Source organism: Procambarus clarkii, chromosome 66, assembly GCF_040958095.1.
Source record: "Procambarus clarkii isolate CNS0578487 chromosome 66, FALCON_Pclarkii_2.0, whole genome shotgun sequence".
NCBI classification, from domain to species: domain Eukaryota; kingdom Metazoa; phylum Arthropoda; class Malacostraca; order Decapoda; family Cambaridae; genus Procambarus; species Procambarus clarkii.
Window position 1 is genome coordinate 20,620,550 of NC_091215.1, and position 11,754 is coordinate 20,632,303.

The 11,754-nt window shown below is 43.9% G+C and overlaps 1 protein-coding gene across 1 annotated transcript; it reads left to right on the forward strand.

Annotated features, from left to right (window-relative positions):
• Positions 1-889: 889 nt before the first annotated feature.
• On the forward strand, positions 890-9,747 carry LOC138355238 (ribosome-binding protein 1-like). Its single transcript, XM_069310101.1, has 3 exons — positions 890-921; positions 7,013-7,448; positions 7,564-9,747. Exons 1-3 carry the CDS (start codon positions 890-892, stop codon positions 9,745-9,747), a joined length of 2,652 nt encoding a protein of 883 aa, XP_069166202.1.
• Positions 9,748-11,754: the final 2,007 nt, after the last annotated feature.

Consider the following 11,754-nt stretch of genomic DNA (forward strand, 5'->3'; position numbering starts at 1 on the left):
TGATTACGGGTCTTAGCGTCCCTGCGGCCCGGTCCTTGACCAGGCCTCCTTTTTGTTGCACCCCCCTCCCCCCCCAGGAAACATTCCGTAGCAGCTGTCAAACTCCCAGGTACCTACTGCTAGGTGAACAGGCTTATCAGGGTGAAAGAAACTTTGCCCATTTGTTTCCGCCTCCACCGGGGATCAAACCCGGAACCGCAGTGATGACCAGACTGACCTTACACAGGAACAAGGAGACAACCTGGACAACCAACCAACCTGGGCACGGAGCCGGTCGGCCGAGCGGACAGCACGCTGGACTTGTGATCCTGTGGTCCTGGGTTCGATCCCAGGCGCCGGCGAGAAACATTGGGCAGAGTTTCTTTCACCCTATGCCCCTGTTACCTAGCAGTAAAATAGGTACCTGGGTGTTAGTCAGCTGTCACGGGCTGCTTCCTGTGGGTGGAGGCCTGGTCGAGGACCGGGCCGCGGGGGGACTAAAAAAAAAAGCCCCGAAATCATCTCAAGATAACCTCAAGATAACCATTAACCACTTACGAACGAACCCAACCATCCCACCTAACCTCGTCAAGGCCGATGCCAAGGAAAAAAACGTCAATTTTACAGTGCTTTAATTTGTACTAATACGTAGCAATTGGTATTGCGAACACGACGCATTAGGCGAGAGAACAGGTTGGAATATTCCTCCAATGGAAAATTTGGCCCATCAAATTACAGTGAAATCCTAATTACATTTTCGGCACAGCAAACATTGACTGTAATTCCGGGACACTCGCACCCGGCGCGTCCATACATAATGTAATCATGTATGCACTTTGGCCGTAAAATTGACTAACATGAACGACATCACTTTGATGATTTTAGCTTCAATGTATATTTTTTTGCAACAATGAACAACGATCTGAGCGAGAATTATGCATGGTTAGTTGTGATGGGGGGCCTGACAGCTGAGTGGACAGCGCTCGGGATTCGTTGTCCTAAGGTTCCGGGTTTGATCCCCGGTGGAGTTGGAAACAAATGGGCAGAGTTTCTTTCACCCTGATGCGACTGTTCATCTAGCAGTAAATAGGCACCTGAGAGTTAGCTGCTATGTGCTGCTTTCTGGGGGTTGAGATGGTTTCGGGGTTTAGCGTCACTGCGGCCCGGTCCTCGACCAGGCCTCCTCGTTGCTGGACTGGTCAACCAGGCTGTTGGACGCGGCTGCTGCTCGCAGCCTGACGTATGAACCACAGCCCGGTTGATCAGGTATCCTTTGGAGATGCTTACCCAGTTCTATCTTGAACACTGTGAGCGGTCGGCCAGTTATGTCCCTTATGTGTAGTGGAAGCGTGTTGAACAGTCTCGGGCCTCTGATGTTGAGAGAGTTCTCCCTGAGTACAGGGTGCTCGGGGGGGGGGGGGGGGTGTAACAAAAAAAAAAAAAAAAAGAGGAGGCCGGGTCAAGGACAGGGCCGCGGGGACGCTAAAACCCCAAATTCATCTGAAGATAACCTCAAGATAACCAACCGTCCGGGTGGGTCCCGTGTCTAAACTGTAGTCCAGTGTGTAAACTGTGTCCCGGTATTTAAACAGTATTCATGGTGTAAACAGTACCCCCCTTGTGCAAACAGTACCCCCATGTGTAAACAGTACCCCCCATGTGTAAACAGTACCCCCCCCATGTGTAAACAGTATCCCCCCATGTGTAAACAGTACTCCCTATGTGTACACAGTACCCCTGTGCGTAAACTACCCCCCATGTGTAATCAGTTCCCCCCATGTGTAAACAGTACCCCCATTTGTAAACAGTATCCCCCATGTGTAAACAGTACCCCCATATGTAAACAGTACCCCCATGTATAAACGGTACCCCCATGTGTAAACAGTACCCCCATGTATAAACAGTACCCCCATCTATAAACAGTACCCCCATGTGTAAACAGTACCCCCATGTATAAACGGTACCCCCATGTGTAAACAGTACCCCCATGTGTAAACAGTACCCCCCCATGTGTAAACAGTACCCCCCATGTGTAAACAGTACCCCCATGTGTAAACAGTACCCCCATGTATAAACAGTACCCCTATGTATAAACAGTACCCCCATGTGTAAACAGTACCCCCATGTGTAAACAGTACCCCCATGTATAAACAGTACCCCCCATGTATAAACAGTACCCCCCATGTGTAAACAGTACCCCCCCCCCATGTGTAAACAGTACCCCCCATGTATAAGCAGTACCCCCGTGTGTAAACAGTACCCCCATGTGTAAACAGTACCCCCCCATGTATAAACAGTACCCCCCCATGTGTAAACAGTACCCCCCATGTATAAACAGTACCCCCATGTGTAAACAGTACCCCCCATGTGTAAACAATGATAAAAATGAATTCAGCTTTTTACATAAAGCGCACCACAAGTGTCTTTTCAACAAGCACTTGTGTCTCCACTCCCTGATGACAGGTGTGTGGTGGCACCCGACACCACACACCATACAAGCTTTGCCAAGCATGCATATATATATATATATATATATATATATATATATATATATATATATATATATATATATATATATATATATATATATATATATATATATAATATGAGTGTCAGACCACGAGTCAAGTTTCTGTGGATCCCCTCCCATGTTGGAATATGTGGGAATGAACGAGCAGATGTGCTGGCTGCTGAAGGCGCTGAAGGAGACCATATTGAATACTTCATACCCAAGACTGCTACAAATTAGAGGTATTGTCAGGCAACATCACCGTGACAAGGTAACTAAGGAAAGGAGGATAGAAGCACAAACCAGTGTATTTGTACGATGGTACAATATGGTTGCAGCTGGCAACCCCAATTATTATGGAGGAAGAGGAGGTGGCCGCGAGAGAGAATCAGTAATAGTGAGAATCCGTCTTGGATACAAATATCCATGGAGATTCGGAATGGAAACAACAGCTGAGCAGCGAAGTTGCAGAATCTGTGATGAGAGTGACGGACACCGCCTTGACCACTACCTGAAAGAATGTGAACACCTGAGAGACATTAGAAATATGTGTAGAATTGTTTTCACATTGTTTGAGTTAGGAAAACACTATTTGTCAAATATTGATACTGTTCTTAAAAGATTCCCCCATTTTGCACTCGCAAGATAACGTAAGATTTTAAGTGTTGACAGATGTTAATCTTCTTGTATGAGGAGCTGTTCACTTGAGACAGTTAAGCAAGGCCCAGCTGCGTCTGGGTACAAGTGACAGGATGAACAACCCAGCGGGTTTTCTTCCTATTGGGGAGTGTTGTACATGCTGCTATGGCGGTGTGTCCACTCACAGGGTGAGTGGCGCTGCCCAGTAATCTCGCCCCTCGGGGCAAAATTGAAATTTAAAAAACAACGGGGTTTTTCTTCCTGTTTCAATTTTTTCTCCGTGGTCTGACAGTCACATTATTCATCACGTGTATTCCTATCAACAATGTCTTTCAGGACCCTTTCCTCCTTTAAACGTTAACGTTATCCCTACAGACAAAAATAAAAAAAATCAATTGACAGTTTACTATAAAACCAAAAAACGGCCAGTCTACTCATGAAAAACTCCCCAGACACCAAGCAGAACGCCTTGAAGGAAATCAACGTCGTCTATGCCTTCAAATACCCACTTGGGGGACTGTACGCCCCAAAGAACTCAGTATATAGGCAAGACAACAACGTCTCTTTCCAGGCGATTAACAATGCATAAACAACAGGTCTCCATCAAGGAATATATAATCTCTTCCCACAACCAGACCATCACCAGAGAAATCTTAACAAACAACACAGAAATCATCGATAGGTACAGCGATAGCAGCCGCCTCTACATCTGCGAGGCACTACACATCAAAAAGCCAACATCAGCTATCAACAGCCAATTAATGCACAACGATATTCTACCCACTTCAAGACCCCGAACCAACATTGAAGCAGCAAGAGGAGGTATGGGCCAATAGGCCTTCTGCAGTTTCATTCTTAAGTTCTCATAACCAACTTATTCCCATTGTTTCGTGTACTATCTAGTGTTTGCCTTTTTGACAAGTTTGTTCACCTCACCCAAAACTTTTGTACCATATCACCTCACCCAAAACGAGTATAAGTACGATGAATTTATAAATTAAGTATTTAAAAATATAATAAGCCATTTCGAAACACGTTCAGGGTTCAGACCATAAATAAAAATAAATCTTGGAGAATTGATATTTCCATTACCACCGAAAGTGAAAAAAAACATAAGAAATATTGAGAAAATTCGTGTTAGAATTATTAATCTTACCTTTTCGGTCATATTCAACAACAAATGTTTACAAGAAAGACTGCAACCTAAATATGCTAATATATATATATATATATATATATATATATATAATATGTATGTTGCCTGACAATGCCTCTAATTTGTAGTAGTCTTGGGTATGAAGTATTCAATATGGTCTCCTTCAGCGCCTTCAGGAGCCAGCACATCTGCTCGTTCATTCCCACATATTCCAACATGGGAGGGGATCCACAGAAACTTGACTCGTGGTCTGACACTCATTATATATATATATATATATATATATATATATATATATATATATATATATATATATATATATATATATATATATATATATATATATATATAATATGTATGCATGTATATGTTGGTATGTTGGGGGTGTGCCTGGGCCAGGACCTTGAAGACGAGGGTGAATATAAACCGCTGTGATATGTGGCTCTCATAACCAGGATCTGAACACCCCGCTGGCCCAAGGTGCCATTTGGCAAGCAAACTGATACCACCGCACCAATGAGGAAGAAAACGGGACCCCGCGGGCAGCGTGCAGGGCTAGAGACCTCTTGTGCCTAACAGCGTCACACAATAGTTGGGTAGATCAGGCTGGTATGAAGTATTTTCGAGTTAACACATCAGTAGACTCTAGAATAAATTGCATCAATATTATATATATATATATAATATATATATATATATATATATATATATATATATATATATATATATATATATATATATATATATGTCGTACCTAGTAGCCAGAACATACTTCTCAGCCTACTATGCAAGGCCCGATTTGCCTAATAAGCCAAGTTTTCATGAATTAATTGTTTTTCGACTACCTAACCTACCTAACCTAACCTAACTTTTTCGGCTACCTAACCTAACCTAACCTATAGAGATAGGTTAGGTTAGGTTAGGTAGGGTTGGTTAGGTTCGGTCATATATCTATGTTAATTTTAACTCCAATAAAATTTTTTTTACCTCATACATATTGAAATGGGTAGCTTTATCATTTCATAAGAAAAAAAATTGAGAAAACATATTAATTCATGAAAACTTGGCTTAATAGGCAAATAGGGCCTTGCATAGTAGGCTGAGAAGTGCGTTCTGGCTACTAGGTACGACATATATATATATATATATATATATATATATATATATATATATATATATATATATATATATATATATATATATATATATATATATATATATATACAAAATAAATCAGACGGTATCACTATACGTTTACTTAAAGCTATACCAATCAGAGTGTTTGCAAAACTGTTTAATCTGTAGTCCACCTCACAATCTACACAAGCGGCAATCTAAAAACAAATCAACAACCCTGTTACTGAACCAGTATTTACCCAAGTCTTTCCTAAATCTAAACTTATCCAATTTATACCCATTGTTTCGTGTTCTGTCACGTTCAAAATAAATCGTAAATACAAAATGTATTTACAACATGAATTTCCGGCATTACGTATGTATACATGAGACGAAGACACACACACACACACACACACACACACACACACACACACACACACACACACACAAAAGCAATACCTGGAGGATTCTTGAGGATAAGGTGTTGAGAGGAAGAAGGCCCTGAGACAACGACCGTGAGGGAGGTAACGAGAGAACCCGCCTGTAACCCTAGGTAAACCCATACCCCTCCCCCCCATCCCTCGAGTATACACCCACTCGCCTTCCCCAAATACCTCGCAGTGGTAAACTGTCTATTTTTGTCGTCTTATAGCTTAAACTAAGCTTTGTGAGTTATGTTGTGGCCCTCCGTCCCCCCTGCGTCTCAGTATACCCCCTCTCCCATTCTCTCTCCGGGTATTGTGTATACCCAGGCTCATGCAACAGCGGCTATATCTGGAGTATAACTGGAGTATACCTAGAGTGTGTAGGTGTGATTGTCTTCCCGAGCCTGAGGGAAGTTTTCTGTTAACCAGCGGCTCTGTTTGAAGTTTTCTGTTTACCAACGGCTCTGTATGAAGTTTTCTGTTGACCAGTGGCTCTATATGAAGTTTTCTGTTTACCAACGGCTCTATATGAAGTTTTGTGTTGACCAACGGCTCTGTATGAAGTTTTCTGTTGACCAGCGGCTCTGAAGTTTTCTGTTGACCAACGGCTTCGTTTGAAGTTTTCTGTTGACCAGCGGCTCTGTTTGAAGTTTTCTGTTGACCAGTGGCTCTGTTTGAAGTTTTCTGTTGACCAGTGGCTCTGTTTGAAGTTTTCTGTTGACTAGTGGCTCTGTTTGAAGTTTTCTGTTGTCTAGTGGCTCTGTTTGAAGTTTTCTGTTGACCAGCGGCTCTGTTTGAAGTTTTCTGTTGACCAGGGGCTCTGTATGAAGTTTTCTGTTGACCAGTGGCTCTGTTTGAAGTTTTCTGTTGACCAGCGGCTCTGTTTGAAGTTTTCTGTTGACCAGGGGCTCTGTATGAAGTTTTCTGTTGACCAGTGGCTCTGTTTGAAGTTTTCTGTTGACCAACGGCTTTGTTTGAAGTTTTCTGTTGACCAGGGGCTCTGTTTGAAGTTTTCTGTTGACCAGTGGCTCTGTTTGAAGTTTTCTGTTGACCAACGGCTCCGATCAAAGGCAAGATGGTGGTGACTATTGTCTCTACATGTCTACTATTGTTCTTATTCTTGGGCAGCTTGGTTCTTCTTGAACTAAGTTTCTGTGGAGTTTGGGTCATCCCTTAAGCTTACAGCGTGTCCCAAGCTGGCACCGTGTCACAAGCTTACACCGTGTCCCAAGCTGGCACCGTGTCCCAAGCTGGCACCGTGTCCCAAGCTGGCACCGTGTCCCAAGCTGGCACCGTGTCCCAAGCTGGCACCGTGTCCCAAGCTGGCACCGTGTCCCAAGCTGGCACCGTGTCCCAAGCTGGCACCGTGTCCCAAGCTGGCACCGTGTCCCAAGCTGGCACCGTGTCCCAAGCTGGCACCGTGTCCCAAGCTGGCACCGTGTCGCAAGCTGGCACCGTGTCACAAGCTGGCACCGTGTCGCAAGCTGGCACCGTGTCCCAAGCTGGCACCGTGTCCCAAGCTGGCACCGTGTCCCAAGCTGGCACCGTGTCCCAAGCTTACACCGTGTCGCAAGCTTACACCGTGTCACAAGCTTCGGTGTCATCCAGGAATTCGTTGCTTGTAGGTCTCAAAATAGTATACAACATACATTGTGTCCATTTCCATATTCATACGAGTGGTCATCCATGGCCATTGAAACCCACCTCTCCTGTATTATGTGGTCGAGGGGCGACAGCTTCAAGGGCTACAGCTTCAAGGTCAACAGCTTCAAGGGCAACAGCTTCAAGGGCAACAGCTTCAAGGGCAACAGCTTCAAGGGCAACAGCTTCAAGGTCAACAGCTTCGAGGTCAGCAGCTTCGAGGTCAGCAGCTTCAAGGTCAACAGCTTCAAGGGGCAACAGCTTCAAGGTCAACAGCTTCAAGGGGCAACAGCTTCAAGGTCAACAGCTTCAAGGGGCAACAGCTACAAGGGCAACAGCTTCAAGGGCAACAGCTTCAAGGGCAACACCTCCAAGGTCAACAGCTTCAAGGGCAACACCTCCAAGGTCAACAGCTTCAAGGGCAACACCTCCAAGGTCAACAGCTTCAAGGGCAACACCTCCAAGGTCAACAGCTTCAAGGTCAACAGCTTCAAGGGGCAACAGCTACAAGGGCGACAGCTTCAAGGTCAACAGCTTCAAGGGGCAACAGCTACAAGGGCAACAGCTTCAAGGTCAACAGCTTCAAGGGGCAACAGCTACAAGGGCAACAGCTTCAAGGTCAACAGCTTCAAGGGGCAACAGCTACAAGGTCAACAGCTACAAGGTCAACAGCTTCAAGGCCAATAGCTTCAAGGGGCAACAGCTACAAGGTCAATAGCTTCAAGGTCAACAGCTTCAAGGTCAACAGCTTCAAGGTCAACAGCTTCAAGGGGCAACAGCTTCAAGGTCAACAGCTTCAAGGGCAACAGCTACAAGGGCAACAGCTACAAGGTCAACAGCTTCAAGGTCAACAGCTTCAAGGGCAACAGCTTCAAGGGCAACAGCTTCAAGGGCAACAGCTTCAAGGTCAACAGCTACAAGGGGCAACAGCTACAAGGGCAACAGCTTCAAGGTCAACAGCTACAAGGTCAACAGCTTCAAGGGGCAACAGCTACAAGGACAACAGCTTCAAGGTGAAGAGCTTCAAGGGGCAACAGCTTCAAGGGGCAACAGCTTCAAGGGGCAATAGCTTCAAGGGTCAACAGCTTCAAGGGGCAACAGCTTCAAGGGGCAACAGCTTCAAGGTCAACAGCTTCAAGGTCAACAGCTTCAAGGTCAACAGCTACAAGGTCAACAGCTACAAGGTCAACAGCTACAAGGTCAACAGCTTCAAGGTCAACAGCTTCAAGGGGCAACAGCTTCAAGGGGCAACAGCTTCAAGGGGCAACAACTTCAAGGTCAACAGCTTCAAGGTCAACAGCTACAAGGTCAACAGCTTCAAGGGGCAACAGCTTCAAGGTCAACAGCTACAAGGTCAACAGCTACAAGGTCAACAGCTTCAAGGTCAACAGCTTCAAGGTCAACAGCTTCAAGGTCAACAGCTTCAAGGTCAACAGCTTCAAGGTCAACAGCTTCAAGGTCATCAGCTTCAAGGTCATCAGCTTCAAGGTCAACAGCTTCAAGGGGCAACAGCTTCAAGGTCAACAGCTTCAAGGTCAACAGCTTCAAGGTCAACAGCTTCAAGGGGCAACAGCTACAAGGTCAACAGCTACAAGGTCAACAGCTTCAAGGGGCAACAGCTTCAAGGTCAACAGCTTCAAGGTCAACAGCTTCAAGGTCAACAGCTTCAAGGTCAACAGCTTCAAGGGGCAACAGCTTCAAGGGGCAACAGCTTCAAGGTCAACAGCTTCAAGGTCATCAGCTTCAAGGTCAACAGCTTCAAGGTCAACAGCTTCAAGGTCAACAGCTTCAAGGTCAACAGCTTCAAGGTCAACAGCTTCAAGGTCAACAGCTTCAAGGTCAACAGCTTCAAGGTCAACAGCTTCAAGGTCAACAGCTACAAGGGGCAACAGCTTCAAGGGGCAACAGTTTCAAGGGCAACAGCTTCAAGGGGCAACAGCTTCAAGGGGCAACAGCTTCAAGGGGCAACAGCTTCAAGGGGCAACAGCTTCAAGGGCAACAGCTTCAAGGGTCAACAGCTTCAAGGGGCAACAGCTTCAAGGGGCAACACCTCCAAGGTCAACAATGCCGCAAAGTGGGAGAGACGAGAGAGGCCTCTTCCACATGCAGGGTTCATATCCCATATAGGATCCATTCACCTTCCCACAGGGAGCGTGAATGCCACGTCTGGAAAAGGAGAAATGGAAAAGAAAGCACTAACGGAAAGGAAAGGAGGATTCATGGGAAAAGGGGTAACTTTAGCAAGCCGCCGGCTTCCTAACCCCCGTCGTGCCCACTAGAGTTGATGGGTCCGAGTTGTTGTTGTGTTGTTATAGATTAAGACAATCCCACAACTCTCTCCAGTCACCGCAATGTTTGGTGAAGGTTGGTCTTCAACTTTCACCAAACATTCTATTTTATAGATATACATGTAACTAACTTATCAAGACTGTTACTTGCAGAGCTAAATTAATTTGTTGAGTTCAGTTTCTGAGCCTACTGTGATTCTCTGGTTATCTTCAGGCTATCTTGAGATGATTTCGGGGCTTAGCGTCCCCGCGGCCCTGTCCTCGACCAGTCCTTCTTTCTGTTACATATCCCTAGGAAGCAGCCCGTAGTAGCTGTCTAACTCCCAGATACCTATTTACTGCTAGGTGAACAGGCACATCAGGGTGAAAGAAACTATGCCCATTTGTTTCCGCCTCCACCGGGGATCGAACGCGGAACCTCAGGACTACGAATCCGAATCGCTATCCACTCAGCTGTCAGGCCCCTCCGCACCATATAATATGCCCAATATTAAAATAATTAATTCAAATCAAATAACTATAGTTCAATGGGAGCAAGTGTTGCCACCATTATCAAATAACATCAATTTCTAGGTTATCCGTTCATATATATCAGATATATATAATATGTATATATATATGTCGTACCTAGTAGCCAGAACTCACTTCTCAGCCTACTATGCAAGGCCTGATTTGCCTAATAAGCCAAATTTTCCTGAATTAATATATTTTCTCTATTTTTTTTTCTTATGAAATGATAAAGCTACTCATTTCATTATGTATGAGGTCAATATTTTTTTATTTGAGTTAAAATTAACGTAGATATATGACCAAACCTAACAAACCCTACATAACTTAACCTAACCTATCTTTATAGGTTAGGTTAGGTAGCAGAAAAAGTTAGGTTAGGTTAGGTAGGTTAGGTAGTCGAAAAACAATTCGTGAAAACTTGGCTTATTAGGCAAATCAGGCCTTGCATTGTAGGCTGAGAAGTGCGTTCTGGCTACTAGGTACGATATATATATATATATATATATATATAAATATATATATATATATATATATATATATATATATGATATATATATAATATATGCGAACATATGCGAAATGCTTGTTCGCATTTGTGTTCCTCACGTGTGCCCCAAAGAATGAGTTGATTTGTTAAAATACCATGCCCAAGATTACCAACCGAGTGCCGGCGGGGGGATGGAAATAGCCTCGACTACCATCCTCTTTTGTCCTGTCGTGTTGGTCGAGCGTTTAAGGGATCCTGTACGCCAGCAGAGTGCTCCTGGCAGTATAGGTTCGAGTCACTTCTGGGGTGTGAGTTTTTAGTTTTATAATATATATATATGTCGTACCTAATAGCCAGAACGCACTTCTCAGTCTACTATGCAAGGCCAAATTTGCCTAATAAGCCAAGTTTTCATGAATTGTTTTTCGACTACCTAACCTACCTAACCTAACCTAACTTTTTCGGCTACCTAACCTAACCTAACTTTTTCGGCTACCTAACCTAACCTAACCTATAGAGATAGGTTAGGTTAGGTAGGGTTGGTTAGGTTCGGTCATATATCTACGTTAATTTTAACTCCAATAAAAAAAAATTGACCTCATACATAATGAAATGGGTAGCTTTATCATTTCTTAAGAAAAAAAATAGAGAAAATATATTAATTCAGGAAAACTTGGCTTATTAGGCAAATTTGGCCTTGCATAGTAGGCCAAAAAGTACGTTCTGGCTACTAGGTACGACATATATATATATATATATATATGTCGTACCTAGTAGCCAGAACTCACTTCTCAGCCTACTATTCAAGGCCCGATTTGCCTAATAAGCCAAGTTTTCCTGAATTAATATATTTACTATAATTTTTTTCTTATGAAATGATAAAGCAACCCTTTTCTCTATGTATGAGGTCAATTTTTTTTTATTGGAGTTAAAATTAACGTAGATATATGACCGAACCTAACCAACCCTACCTAACCTAACCTAACCTATATTTATAGGTA